Source organism: Haliaeetus leucocephalus, unplaced genomic scaffold (genome assembly GCF_000737465.1).
Source record: "Haliaeetus leucocephalus isolate CR32 unplaced genomic scaffold, Haliaeetus_leucocephalus-4.0 Scaffold741, whole genome shotgun sequence".
Lineage (NCBI taxonomy): Eukaryota > Metazoa > Chordata > Aves > Accipitriformes > Accipitridae > Haliaeetus > Haliaeetus leucocephalus.
The window spans coordinates 205,829-220,227 of NW_010973177.1; the positions used below are offsets into that span (position 1 = coordinate 205,829).

At 47.6% G+C, this 14,399-nt stretch overlaps 1 protein-coding gene across 1 annotated transcript; it reads left to right on the forward strand.

Moving 5' to 3' along the window:
- Nucleotides 1-419: 419 nt before the first annotated feature.
- LOC104840103 (histamine H2 receptor-like) lies at nucleotides 420-13,399 on the forward strand. Its single transcript, XM_010580820.1, has 5 exons — nucleotides 420-546; nucleotides 4,860-4,943; nucleotides 5,786-6,074; nucleotides 11,462-11,638; nucleotides 12,724-13,399. The coding sequence occupies exons 1-5, from the start codon at nucleotides 420-422 to the stop codon at nucleotides 13,397-13,399; spliced, it is 1,353 nt and encodes a 450-aa protein (XP_010579122.1).
- Nucleotides 13,400-14,399: the final 1,000 nt, after the last annotated feature.

Here is a 14,399-nt window from a genome sequence, read left to right on the forward strand (position 1 = left end):
CCCCCCCCCCCAGGGGTTAGGATTTTTGACCCCCTGGTGGGTGGGATTTGGCACCCCAGCGTTGGGGTTTTGCACCTTAGGGGTTGGGGGTTTTGCAACCCAAGGGTTGAGGGGTTTTGCCCCCCCTGCCCCAAGGGGTGCTGGGGTTTGGCACCCCGGCTCAGTCACCCCCCTAACGCCAACGGGTACCCCCACATTTGAGGCAGGGGTTTAACTTTGCCTTGAGTTTTAATGCTGTGCTCAGGCTTCAGTCTCTCCTCGGAGAGGTGGTTGCAATAGACTTGCTTTTGCTGCGGAAGAGCGTGCAGTTCTGCTGGGGGCACATCTCAAAGGGCTGTGCTGGCTCATAGGTGCAGGTTCGTCATCCTGCACTGGGACAGAAACCATCAGCCTCGCACAGCCGGACTGGGAGCAGCTCCATGGGATGGGATCTGGGAGCCCTGCGAGCTGGCCTCAGCCCCTTGGACCCTGCTGCTGGGAAAAGCACCGTGCAGCCAGCGCAGCCGTACTGCCGAGCGGCTCCAAGCCGGCTGGCTGCGTTCAACGGTCAGTTTTGAAGGTAAGGATCTCGCCTTGGCCTCTGCTGGGTTTCCAGACCTGGGGCTGGTTAGCTGTTGGAAAGGTTGTAGGAGTTGTTCTGCGCTGATTTGGGGGCGGAAAGAAACTGTGCCCTGAGAAATGCTGCCCTTCAAATGGGAAAGTTGGCTGGAGGAAGAGAGAGAGAGAGAAGGAAAGTCAGTGCAAAGGCTTTCTTGCTGCGTGGCCTCCATGAATTCATGTTTTACAGGTGGAAGCATCCCCAGGGATGTTCCTCCTCTTTATCACCGCACAGCAGCCTTGCAGAGCAGTGCACTGTTTGACAAATTACTGAGCTGCTGCCATCTCGGCTCGCAGCAGAGAGGAGGAGGGAAATGTGTTTTGAGGTCCTGGGGCAGGTACGGTTGCATGCTGCCGTATGCTGATTCGTACTTGGTTTAGTAGAGGAGCAGAGTCTGGCAGCAAATATATTTCCAATTTTCGTAATTCCTCTCAGATTTTAAAGTGCAGTCAGCCTTGAGATTGCAGAGCTTTTTTTTTCCTCCCCTGTCATCAAAAGATACCATTTAATGATGAAATTAACCTTTTACTTGGGATCTGTCTGCTGAATAAATTAGGTCAAACTTTCTGTATATTAAAGGAAAACTACTGAAATGATGGGATTGCCTCTCAGGTAGACTGAGAGCAGAACCTAGCCCATCAGTTTTTGAAGGGAAGCAAAACTGTGATGTTCAAATGAGAACAATACAAACCCTAAGGCATCTGAGATCCCCAGGGAATCTGGTATGATCCCACACCATGGTACAAATGGGCATTTATCCCATTGATTTAAGAAGGCTCCTTACAGGAAAGGCTGAAAGACTGATGTTAAAGAAAGACACCGTGCTGTATCAGCAGCGTAACCACACGAGCTGCTGCAGCTCACAGGAAAACTTAAAAGCTCCAATATTTAAGTTGTGGAAGTGCATCCCTGGGAAGGACGGCACATCCTGCTTTGTCCCAAAGATTTCCACAGAGATTGTATCACCCCCTGCTTTCCTGTATTAACAATTCTCCAGATGGTTCAGGAGTAGCACCTCTTCACTTAGATAAGTTGCTGGCTGCCCAGTGACATGCAGAAGGATGACAGACATCTACCTTGGGTGCTTGGCTGTGACACAGACTGCGGATGAGCTGCCAGGGACTCTCTGCCTGGGGATCCTTGAAAAGGAGCCAGGAGCAGCAGGACCCCATTATCTGCACCCTGAATTAGAGTTCAGGGCTCAAACCTGAAGTTTCAAGCATCCATCATCCCTTCTTTTTGTTGCCGGAGGAATCACGGATGTCAAATGAGCGGAGTCTCATTTCCAGCCCCTCAGCCTGTCTTTGTGTTGACCAAAAACCAGTATGACCAAGAGAGGGTTTCTCTAATGTTTCGTGAGCGTGGACACATTTGATGCCTGTATTTGTGCGTCGTTGTGTCATGTCCTAGATGTATCCTGCATTAAGCAACCTGCCGTTACTTTTTCACTTGGTAAGAACTTTTAACCCAGGCTGGTGGCTGAGGTGGTACTTGAGTAGCCTAGAGAGCTTGCAAAGATGAACTCTAATAGCTGTGTCCTAGTTCTACCTAAAGTTTGAGTGCAGTTTGTGTTCAGAGATCAGTACCAGAGCCACACTGTGTAAGTAATGATATGCTTTAATCACAGTTGTACTAACACCGATACATACTTAACAACTGTGTGAGCACAGTCATTGTTTGCAGAAGGAAGATGTGACTGCTAAATCTTCTTGTTTCAGTGTTACATCTAAAAAAACCAAGGAACGAATCCAGCATTCTCATCTATGATTATTCAAGGCCATAGACCAAAAATTTAACATTGATTTTTTTGAACCTTAAGACCTGATTTTTTTAAACTTTAAAATTCGACATTGTTTTTTTAAACCATTGATTTTTCATTAACCTGTTTTTTGCTGTTCATGTCTTGGGAGCCTATCTTAATGCTGCACGCTCTTCTGGGAGAACATAGGGCTAACTGGGTGGTGTTCATGTGCTTAAACTGGTTAGGGGTCAACTCGAGCTGGAAATCAGAGGCAGTTTCCATACCTTGGAGAGGCTCCAGAGGTGTGAGGACACCGGCATCTCCCAGCAAGTATGGGAGATGGTAGATGTCCAGATGAGCTGGAGGATGGACGCGGACCATGTAATGGACCTTGCAGTGGCAGGTTCTGCAACTCGGCTGGCTGCGCGGCCAGGCGTTGTCACCACCTGGTTTTGCCAGCCAGCAGTCACTGTGCCATCTGTGCGGACCACGTCGGGAGGAGAACGGGCTGAACAATTTTTCTGCCAGAAAGTGTGGTTGCATTGAAATCAAATTGTTCTGCAGGAGTTCTTCCAGTTTGATGACATCCTTGGCGGGGTTGTTAGAAAGAATAGCGTAGATTATCCTCTTTCTTGTCAATGACGTGAGAGCTGGAAACAGGACTTTTTATTTTATTCTTATGGGCTGGCATCAGGATGTGAAATGTTGTCCAAGGAACATTTTCATTAAGACTGATGTACTTAAGACACCCTGTAGACTTTTAGCTGCACCTGCTCAGGGGCTTGCCACAGAGCTTGATGTCCAAGAAACCTGCTTGTTTTCAGTGCTGGAGGAGCAGGAGAGCTTTAGATCTCAGTCAGAAAGTCCCAACTCCGGTGAGGAGGGGCAAAGGAAGAGCTTTCCTTCTTAATTTTTTCTAGACAGCTTTAGTTATTTCTTGATTTTTATTTTTTAACGTGTAAGAAAGGAAAACACTGAATCCAGCAAGTAAATAGAAGTCAAGGGAGGGAGCTGAGGATTTTGAAGGGTGAGTGGGTGCATGTAATACATGATTACATCCAAGGAAAAGGTCAGTATTGCTTTTACAAAAGGCAGCCCAGCCTCACAATCATACAGGAGTGCTTGAAAGAAGTCAGCAAGTATGGGGATAAGAAGCACCTAGCTGGTGTAGTCTGCCTGCATTTCTGAAAGGTTTTCAATATGGTCCCTCACAGTGTGGGCTTTTAGGGAAACTTAAAAGTCCTGAGTTAAGAAGGAAGTTCCTTGTGTGAATAAATACTTGTCTAAAAGGTGAAATGCAGGGGGGAAGTGGATGGTGTTACCATGTGGAAGAGAGGTCAGCAATGCTCTTTCCAGGGACGGGGGCTGGGATATGTGGGGTTCAATACATCTCTAGCTGGAAAAGCTGTGAATCGTGAAGTGGTGATATTTGCAAGTGAAACAAAGTTTAATCAGGGCATGAAGGATAAGGCCTGACTTAAAGAATTGCAGAGAAGCTTTCATGAGGCTCGGTGAGCATCAAAATGGAAGAATAAATTCGACTGTGAAGTGATGGAGTTTGGGGAAGATGGAGAGAACCTAATTTCCTCATTTCATCCTATTTTCCTATCTAAAGCAGCGGGCTCTGAGCTGACTGTTACTGCTGTGGAACGAGCTCTTTGCATGGCGATAGGCAGTCCTGCGGAAAGGTCAGCTCAGTGCTAAGTGCCAATCAAAAGCAGCAAACCACATTAGGGATTGTCATGAGAGGGAAGCAGGACAAGAGAACATCATTATGCCCTTACATAAATCCACAGTGCATTTTCCTCTCGGAAATTGCAGTTTCGGTCCATCTCAGAGGCTCAGAAGAGCACGAGGGATGGTCAGGAGTCCTCAATTGCTTCTGTACAAGGAATGAGCAAGGCTCCTCAGCCTGCTCAAGAGACAACGAGGGGGCTGGGGATGTGACAGAGATTAAAGAGCCCACCAGTGGCATTGATAGAGTGGATGGGGATTGCTTGTGTGATGTCTTTTCCAATACAAGGACCAGAGGCCATCAAATGAAACTAGCTGGTGACAGGCTCAAAACAAGCAAAAAGAAGTGTTTCTTTATGCACGGCGCATAGCTGAGCTGTGGAAGTTGTTGCTATGGGAGGTCATGGCTGCTAAAACTTTGTGTGGGCCAAAGGGGAAGCAGGACAACTTCATGATATAGAAGTTCTTGAAACCATCTGCAGAAGTAACTCTGGATCATGGGCTGCTGGAAGGAAAAACAGGCACTGGGGAAATTTTGATACATTGCTGTGTTGTTCTTTTAATCTTCCTAAGGCAAGGTTTGGCCACCGTGAGATAAGGCATGTTGGACTATATGGATGTTTATCCTGACCCATTCTCATGCTGCACTCGGTAGTGATGCCCTGGAGATGTGGGATTTACCTGAGGGTACTGTGGAAGCAGAGCCCAGTCACAGCAGCAGTGGTGGTATTCAAATATAACAATTTGATGTCTGGAAATATTTCTATAATTTTCTTTTCCCCACAGGTTTTGTCTCTGTGTTCCCATCAGCCACATCAATGCATTTTGAACTGCCGGAATTTTTGCAGCACATCATTCCCACCTTCCCAGGTACCCGTGACACCGCTCAGTCAGAGTCTGGGAACTGAGCTGTGGACACGAGCACATGAATTTCCTTGACTTGAAGTGCCCAATTGTGGAGTTGGGAGCATCCTCTCCCAGCTGGGCACAGAAGGGGACATAAATCCGAGGTCACTGCTGCACCTGAGACACCTCAATTACTTGCTTACTTGCTCCTTGTGTGGTTGCTGGCAGCTCTGTGTGGCCATTCAGACTGTAGGATGGAGCTGCCCACCATGGGAGTAAAAAGCTCTTAACTTCAGAGCCTAAAAAAGTACCAGGGCAGAGCATGTACTGAATAGTGGGGTTATGGAAGCAGCCAGCCTGGGCAAGCAGCCTCATCTGGTCTGTGGGTGGCAAAGGTGATAATGAGAATATAGAATCATAGAACAGTTTATGTTGGAAGGGACCTTAAAGATCATCTGGCTCCAGCCCCCATATTTTGTGAACAGGGCACGCTGTTCAGTGGGGTTTAGCAGAGCTGCTTTAATTTTGGATTTCAGTCGCTTGCTTGTCCTCTCTCTGCTCTCAGTGCTTTTGTCTTTTTTCTGTATCAAGCTTCACCTGATGATGCATTTTCGTTCACAGGAGTGCTTCTCATTGCCATGAAGGACTTCAGCCAGTACCGCATATTTATCCTCACCCTCAGGATTTCAGACACTTCTAACAGACTGATAACCATGGGACAGTGATGGCACAGACACAGCAGGGTGTGTGGATTTTTCTTGCAGTAAAAGAAGGATAAACATTATTTCTGTAATTCCTTTCATAGACCTACAAGTCATGTGCATTAAAGTCCTTCTTTATTTTTTTTCCCCTTTCCTCTTTTTCAGATTTTAATGGTGGGAAGATGCTGATGGACAAAAATGAATCTTGGTTCTCTAATTTCTCCTCTGCTGCCTCCTCCTTTGTGAAAGGAGGTGGCAGCTGGGCAGGGATCGGCCTCCACGAGGTGGTGGTTGGGCTGATACTAACCCTCATTGACTTGGTCACGCTCCTGGGAAATACAATAGTCTTCATCTGCCCGGTGGTGGAAAAGAGGCTGCGCACCGTCACCTATATGTTTATCATGTCCTTAGCCATGGCAGACTTCCTCGTAGCCTGCCTGGTCATGCCCTTCAGGTAAGAAGTGCTTGTAAGGTAAGGTCAGGCAGCGGTGTGAGCGTGCAACGTCATTTCTCCCAGCTCAGCAGCTGCTCTTTGAGCAGGGCTGGCTAGAAGTTCACGTGCTGTGCTTAGGGCTGGGCTTTCCAAAGAGCTTAACCGTGGGTCGGTCATTAGATGTGCTTCCGTGCCTCAGTTTCCCTACCCTTTATAATGGGTCCGCTTATAATGAATGGAGAGAGACTTCCCAAGGGTATTTTTCCTGTTGGCTGCATAGGGACCCTGGCTGCTGGTCTGAACGAGCTATCCAGCATCTCGGGTGGCTCCGGTGCGATGAGTCCCCTCTTCCAGGACTAGTTCTGCGTTGCACGCAGGGCCAGCGTGGTTGCTAGATGATTTTGCACGCTCTGAGTGTTTGGGGAATGTGAGATGAAGACTGTCGCTGGTGTGTCAGCGTTAAGTGCAATGACTGAGCTGGTCCTGCTAACTTTTCAAAGGTAGAGCAAATCACGGAGTATATTTTTCCCCCATTTTTCTTAGTCAAGAATGACTATTAAGATCAGTGGATTTAAATTCTGTGCTTTTGATTTTACACTTCTTCAACCTTATCTTTTATTTTCCGGTAGTGGGAGAGAAAAGTAAAATAGTTCCTTACTAGCATAAGAAAATGGATGATTTCATATTGCTGAACTTGACAGGCAGAGATGTTATTCTTCATATTCTTGGTGAAACAGAATTTTGATTGCTTCTGCTGGTTCAGACAACATACCAGTGGAGTTCATGGGGAAAGCTAGTGACCTTGCAAAATAAATCTTTTGCCTGCATAAACAGACTAGAAGAACCGCAGTCTGCAGTGGGATAACAAATGGGATTCGCTGCCTTTGGGGAATTGTTTTGCCCCCATTACCTGACTGCATTGCACATGGATAACTGGCAGTGTTGACATGGGGACAAAGGCCATTTCCCCTCTCTCTGTGTAAATGTAAGGGTTTTATTTTAGTATAAGTAGGGTAATTTAGGATCCCCCTATATTTAATGGAGGAAGAGGCGCTTCAGAGGGCAGTTGTCCCTGCATGAGGTTTATATTTACAGGAGCTTCACTACCTGGCTAAAACATAGTAAAACAAACCCAGAAACCAGTTTACTTGTAGGTTCTGTCTGTATTGTGCTGCAAAAGGGCCAGAGGTTTGTGTAAAATGGGGGGCTGCACCCTATTTAGCGTTCCTGGAGCAATATTAAGCAGCTGAACTCTTGTCACATTCTGTGCTTCAGTTCTCACGGGGCTGCCTACGCTTTTGAATTTGGCACCGAAAGATATTTTTCCAGCAAGCACTTACAAACTGAGTTATAAGTTTATAGTGTCAGGTTTAAAAAAAGCAGTTAATGATGCCCTTTAAGAAATATTACTGCCAGTGTCAATTCTAAGCTCGGTGAATTTTTAAGTTCAGGTTCTGAAATCATCCATCTGTATTCACCTGTATTCTCTCCCCTCCACCTGGTGCTACAAATACCTGCCCGAAGGGCTTGGATTGCAGCTTAGTTGAGGACGATCTAACCTCTCCTACCCTTTTAAAGCCGGTGGGAATGAGGGTAGTGACTTAACCAGGAGATTTGTATCGCTGGCAGCGGGGGTTTTGCTCTAGGTTGGAGAAAGACGGGATTGTGGAAGTGGCTCTTTGCCAGACAGGGGTGGAAAGGGTCTCCAGGTCGGCTGATCTTGTTCCCTGAGGATCACCAGTGGGTGTTTGGGTGAGGACCTGGCTGACGTGGCTGCAGCAGTCTGGCTATCCGCTTCCTTCCCCATTGCCAGCTACCAGGCTAAACTGGGCTGGAGCTGGGCTGCAACTGGTGATGGTGGAGTCTGCAGGGCCTGAGCTGGGCTTGCCTGCAAAACAACGTGGTTCCCCCTGCCCTACCCAGAGGGGATACGAAAACGATCCGTGTGCTCCTGTCAACAGCAGCACCCACTAATTTTTCCCAAGAGAATCTCTGATGTTTCCCAGTGCATGGATGAGCTCACTGCAATAAAATGCGGCAGACAATTTCAGCCTCCTAGAAAGAGAAAAAGAGTGTGTCGGTCACCAAAGATTAGCTAAAGCAACAATCTTTCTGCTACCTGGCATTTCCCTGGGCTATTTTTTTTTCTTTCCATGTTCTTGTTAAGCCCAGAAATGAAAGGTTTTCATCCCAGTCCAACCCGGGTGTCTCAAGGGCTCCTCTCTGGGAATGCACAGCATCACCTGCTCTTCCACCCATTCCAACCATCCCTCCAGGAGATCACCTTCTTCATTACCCCAATCAAACCCAGGAACGGCAGCACCCCATTTGCTCAAAGAAGACAAAAGCTGAACAATTTCTGCTTTGGAGTGAGTTCCAGCTGATAATCTCTACCACTGCTTCCTCTCTGATTTTGTCTGTTGTCTACTTGATGACTCCTCTGGTGTCTCCACGTTCTGCTCGTGCTTGGCAATATCTGTCCTCGATTTCTTTTCTTCTAAATGGAGTTTGGGCATTTCTAGTTACCCAGCATCCTCGTTACTTCTGCCTCCCACCTACTGACGTGGTATTTGCAATCTGGGCAATGGGAGGGAGAGGTAGCAAAAAGTGAAGGCAGGTGGGTGTCTCGGCAGCTGTAATTTCCCCCGTAAGACTGGTAGCGTCCCTCAAAACTGGAGTAAGACATCTTCCTTGGCAAGGGGAAAAAGGGAATTTGGCACTAGGTTTTGCTCAGTTAGGAACGCAAAGGGGAAGGAAATTGGTCAATTCCTACTCTAGGCTCCCAGGAAGGTATGGAAGAAATGAGAAGAAGCTGATGAAAATATGTTTCATTGGGAAATCTGTCTGTGGCTTCTCATGCCCAACAAGAAAGGAGAAGAAGGGCACAACAAGGATGAGGAGGGGACCACAGCTGTAAAGAATGTGAGGGGAAAGATCATAGAATCATAGAGTAGTTTGGGTTGGAGGGGAACGTTAAAGGTCATCTAGTTCAACCCCCCTGCCATGAGCAGGGTCATCTTTCACTAGATCAGGTTGCTCAGAGCCCCGTCCAACCTGACCTGGAAAGTTTCCAGGGATGGGGCATCAACCACCTCTCTGGGCAACCTGTGCCAGGATTTCACCACCTTTATCATAAAACATTTCTTCCTTATGTCTAGTCTGAATCTACCCTCTTTTTAGTTTAAAACCATTACGTCTTGTCTTATCAAAGGATGGTAGAGGGCGGGAAGTCCTTCCATGAAAACCAATGGATTCTCTATGCAGCCAGAGAGAAAACAGCCCACCTAGGAGAGTGATGTCTTATTTCACAAAAACAAACAAAAAAAAAAGACGAAGGTGACCAAAGAGCAGAGCACGACTGATGCTTTGTGCCCCTCCTGAATGTCCTGGTGTTGCCTGGTGTGAAGACTGGCCAGCTCTTGGTGGGCCACGTGGTGAGGAACGGACCCTGCCAGCTCCATTGGGCGTTGTTTGGCCCTGCTGATGGAGTGACTGTTGTTTCACATCTTTCCCACTGGTTTGACTTCTTGCCTACGTTGCTCTTTTGAATTGCAGTTTGCTCCTCAGTTGGCAAGTTAGCACATGCCAAAGAGAAGGAAAAGAAATTACCTTAGGAGCCAGTTTGGCTCAGGAAAATGTGATAGAAAGGAAAGACAAGGTTGTTGCCTGGTCCCTTAATTTCATAAGAGTAAGACTTCTGTTTCGTTCCTGGTTTGGTTTGTTTGCAGGAGCAGTTCAGCTGTGCTTAGCTTGTCGCCTGGGTACTCCAGCCAACCCAGTCATTTCCAGGCTGAATATTTCCAGCTACTCTTTTCTTTTGCAAGCATAAGTAAGACACAGAGGTGACTTCGCTTCTGCTCATACTGTGCGTTTCTTTGGGCTTTTATTATTCCTTTTGAACTAGCATCATTTCCAAGCTGCAGAGACCTTTTACATCAGAGGAGAGGGAACAGGTACCCACTACCCTGCACTGTGAGAACATCTGCTAGGTCAGGTGCATCCCACCAGACACGTGCTGAGGAGACCTGGGTACCCTCTCCGCTGGGATCCGTGTGCGGGGATGTTCATGACAGCAGCACGGTCTGCTTCTGGAAGGCCATGGTGCTCACCCCACAGGCTTTGCAGCATCTCTGGGGGTAAGGAAGGCTCCTGAGGAGTGGCAACAAGGCACCCAAGTCCGTTACCGGACCCGTGCTTCAACTTCTACATGTCTTGTTTCCCCATCTGAGAAAGAGCCCTGAAACCTGTCCATGGGTGCGCAGTGGGACCCTCCATGCTGCCCGTGTGGAGGCCACCACGGTTTAGGGACAGGTTCTGCTGTAGATTAAGGTTTGCTTGAATTTTTGCGTAGCATCCCGCATAACAAAAAGCTGCCGAGGGCTGGGGCCCTTCAGCAGCACCGTACCCACCTACAGCAGCTGTCATGCTCTATAACAACCTTCACAAGTCCTTTTAATGAATTGTTGCTAATTAGATGCAGAGCAGGCGTTGGTTCCTGACTCCTCTGACATCAGGTTGACTCTTTTTGCCGTTGCCAGACGGCAGAGCCCACCTGAGCGCACTGCAGTCCAGCAGCCCTATTTTCACTGTATTTGACCAGCAACCTGTGAGGCTACAGGATAATTAAAGCTTTGCAGGACTAGGTAGTTACTCAGCCTTTCGCATCAAATTCCCACACAGTGGTTATTTCAGCAGCACCCCAGGAGTCGCAGAAAGCTATTGAAAGAAAGGGGAAGCGCACGGCATCTAATTGAATGCTATAGAAACAAGCATCAGCCTTCCTACAGCTGCCATATGTTCCTTCCTTTGCTGCTCACTTCTTACAGGCCCCTCTTGACTTTGTTAGAAATAATTTTGGCATAATGTCCGCTTTTTGCTGGTGTGTTTACCTCGCTGAGGCATTTGTGAGCTACATAACGTACTAAGCCGTATAGGCTTCCTCCTAGGATTTTTATTTTTTTTTAACCAAGAGTTGAAATCCTCTAGTTTTGAAGCATGAGACCCGGTGAAAAGTGAGTTTCTTGGAGGAGGGAGCCTCTTCCATGCCACAGGAATTGGGGGAAAGATCATAAAAGTTTGTGCTGCATGGACCACTGGAAAAATCTGTGATAAACAAAGCTATGCAGATGTAAATTTGGGGAGCTTTGCGGGGCAAAGCACCTCTATCGAGGCACCTGCTTATAACAGAGTGCAGGCAAGAAGCACAGGTTTGGTCTTCTTCAGCCATGTCCCACCTGGGGGTTATTGCCGTGGGTTGCACTTTGAGGATGAAACCCTGCGGTCTAACTGAGCCGTACGCCCATCTTTAGTCCCTCCGTGTTAAAACGTGGTGCTACCTCAGCGGAGTCTTGAAGAAATGCATAAAATCGGCCCTTCTAGCTTTGATCTCTCCCTGTTTTCTCTCGCAGTATCATTTACGAGGTGACGGGGATGTGGTTGTTCGGGAAGCTGTTCTGCAAAGTCTGGATCTCTTTTGACGTCATGTTTTGCACCGCATCCATTGTCACGTTGTGTTTCATTAGCCTGGACAGATACTGCTCCGTGGTGACCCCGTACCACTATTCAAGAAGGATGTCCCGTGGCAGGTGAGTGGAGTTGCTCCTCACTTTGGGTCGCTCCAAATTTTTCCTTGGCCGTGGTCTATATTGTCTCGGGACCAAACGAGCTATTGACAGTTGCTGCCCAAAAGCAGAGTGAGGTGGCAAAAGGATCTTCGAACCATTTAAAACTTTGCAGACAATTTTTAATGTGGTGCAGGAGAAAAGGAGAATGCAGCTGAGCTGGTTTGATGGTGCTCCTGGGAAAGCACTTTTTGAGCTAAGGATAGATCAAAATGGGGTAGAAGCCAGTGATGTGGGCTGACTTGTACCTACAACTTCTGCCCTTTGCAGGAATTTCATGGGAATTTTCCAAAGGACTAGGGGAAAATGACACCCAGAAGAATGCATGTAGCGGTAGTCTTCCCCTTCTTAAATTTACAATGTTTTCCAAAGCGATATTCATGGGGGAAATGTGGAGAAAACGGGACGAGTTTCTAAGCCTCTGTCAAGGTTTCACGTGAAATGTCGAAATGAGGACTGCAGGGTGGGGAAAGTTGTCTGAGGGTGGGCAGAGAGGACGCTGCAGCTGCAGGGTGCTTTAGGAGGTGGTTTCAGGCTCTTTTGGGGATGTTTTTCCCACTGCAACCCTTGCCGTGTACGATTTGTGGAGGGCAGGCAGTCGCCGAACCGAGGAGGGAGCCCACCGTGCCGCAGAGCGAGCGCTGCAGTGGTACTGAGCATCGAGTGTCCACCGGCTCCAGCCCTATCGCTCCTCAGAGGGTAGCGGCCAGATATTAAACCTGAAACCAAACAGAAAAATCTACATGCTGTTGTTTTAAATGTTAATGAAAATCCTCTGTAAAGCCTTTCCTCCTCTTTTTTCAGTCCGCTCTGAGCATCCCTTACACCGACCCCAATTTTGTAAACCGCAGACCCAATTACCCAGTCGTTAGAGATACTCATGTATGGACTTAATTGTACCCCAGCTTTTTCCCTTCTCCAAGCCCTGTGGGACTGCTGAGCAGCGATATCCCACACGGGTTACCATGGGGATCGAATCGTACTGGATGTTCTCAACTCTAAACATTACTCAGACCCTCTCTCCCCTCCCCGTCTCTTTCCTTTCGCAGATGCATCGTGATGACCTGCACGGTCTGGCTGTATTCCTCCCTCATTTCCTTCCTTCCCGTCATGCAAGGCTGGAACGAGATCCCCGGGGTGGACTTTGATGCAGGCAGAGAATGCATCTTTGTCACCAACTGGATTTTTGCCATTGTGGCTTCTGCTCTGGCATTTTTTGTCCCCTTCATGGTCATGTGCAGCATGTATTTCTTCATCTACCGTGCTTCGCGGCTCAAGGCCACTCGTATCATGTCTCAGACCCTCGAGATTCACTACCACCCCAACAGCAAGCGGCAGAACCATCTGCAGCTGGAGAACAAGGCCACGCGGACCATTAGCATTATCATTTCGGTCTTTGTGCTGTGCTGGCTGCCCTACTTTGTCCTCAACGTCTGGCTCGCTGCCAGAGGCACCGACTCCACCAGCACGGTCTTGGTTGACACCTTCAAGATCATCACTTGGTTAGGGTATTGCAACTCCACCATCAACCCAATGCTCTACGCTTTCCTGAACCGGGACTTCCAACGGGCCCTGAAGAAGCTGCTCATTTGCAGGCACAGGTCTCAGGTGGACATTGGAGAAGACATGGTTTCCATAGCCACGTTTTCCAAGACTGCTCCAGACCTAGAATATAGCATTACGGTGCCAGTGCCTAATGGTGCCCTAAAGGGCAAACCCAAATAATCGGGATTCAGAATCAGTTGCTGGAGGTGGTGGTACAGAAAGTGCCAGAGCACATCCTAATGGAAAAATAATGGGTAGGAAAATAAGGGAAGGACGAGTTGGAATATTACAGCTGGGGGCATAGGACAAAGATACATTTCTTCTTCTTCCACAGTTTTACGGACAAGGAACTTTGATATTTTAGGGGCAATCTGTTATAACTAATGGAGCTAATTCCTTCCTGGGTAATTATTTTTTTAATGAGCATTTCCTAAGACAAAATCAACGTTCATGCTGGGGGGAAAAAAAAAAAAATCTGTGTGATAATGTGAACTTGTCTTTGTGTACATCCTGGTGATCCACAATGTAAGGTGGGACAGTATTTCTTTCTTATCAAGCCACTGTAGCTCTCATCTTGCAGCTTACATTACAAATTTGACCAGTTTTGGTAACTCCACGTGTGTCAATCTGTGTATGGGAGTTAGAAGGGATGTGGTCAAAGAGCAGAGGTCACTTCTTTGCAAAGGCACCACTGTGCAGTCTGGGCTGTTGCTTAGGGTTCAACTCACTTGCTTCTGAAATATCGAGAGGTTCAGAGCTTTCAGTGAACCATCTGTGAGTGTCCTTATTAATTCTGGAAGGGAATATCCTATGTGGCAGACCCCAGGAGACGAGCAAGGCTTGCTCTAACACTGAGAGCACCTAGTGCCCAGGGGGTTCAAAGGGGGCTACAGGTGACCGACACCAGCCAAAAGAGGGGCTGTGAAGAGGAATTATTACTTACTTGTGTGTTTTGTGCTGTGATGTCTATGCCTTGATGCTAGGAGCGTAGCTATAGAGTATTGCTGGACCACACAGCCATAAAAAAAAGATGATAAATGGGAATGATTATTTTTACCACTCCCAAGTGCTTGTCCGGACTTCAACCAGCATCAAAGAGCACCGGCTCCCCTCAGGAGGGCCATGGAGTAGCTCAGTGAAGGATTACCCTGAAAAGGCAGGACTGCTCCCAAACGTCTCT

Bases quoted from the DNA above. Each gene is read 5' to 3' on its own strand.
- LOC104840103 (XM_010580820.1), top strand. From the start codon at position 420: ATGGGATGGGATCTGGGAGCCCTGCGAGCTGGCCTCAGCCCCTTGGAC. The intron at 4,944-5,785 runs GTACCCGTGACA...CCTCTTTTTCAG, and splicing joins CATCATTCCCACCTTCCCAG to ATTTTAATGGTGGGAAGATG. The intron at 6,075-11,461 runs GTAAGAAGTGCT...TTTCTCTCGCAG, and splicing joins TGCCTGGTCATGCCCTTCAG to TATCATTTACGAGGTGACGG.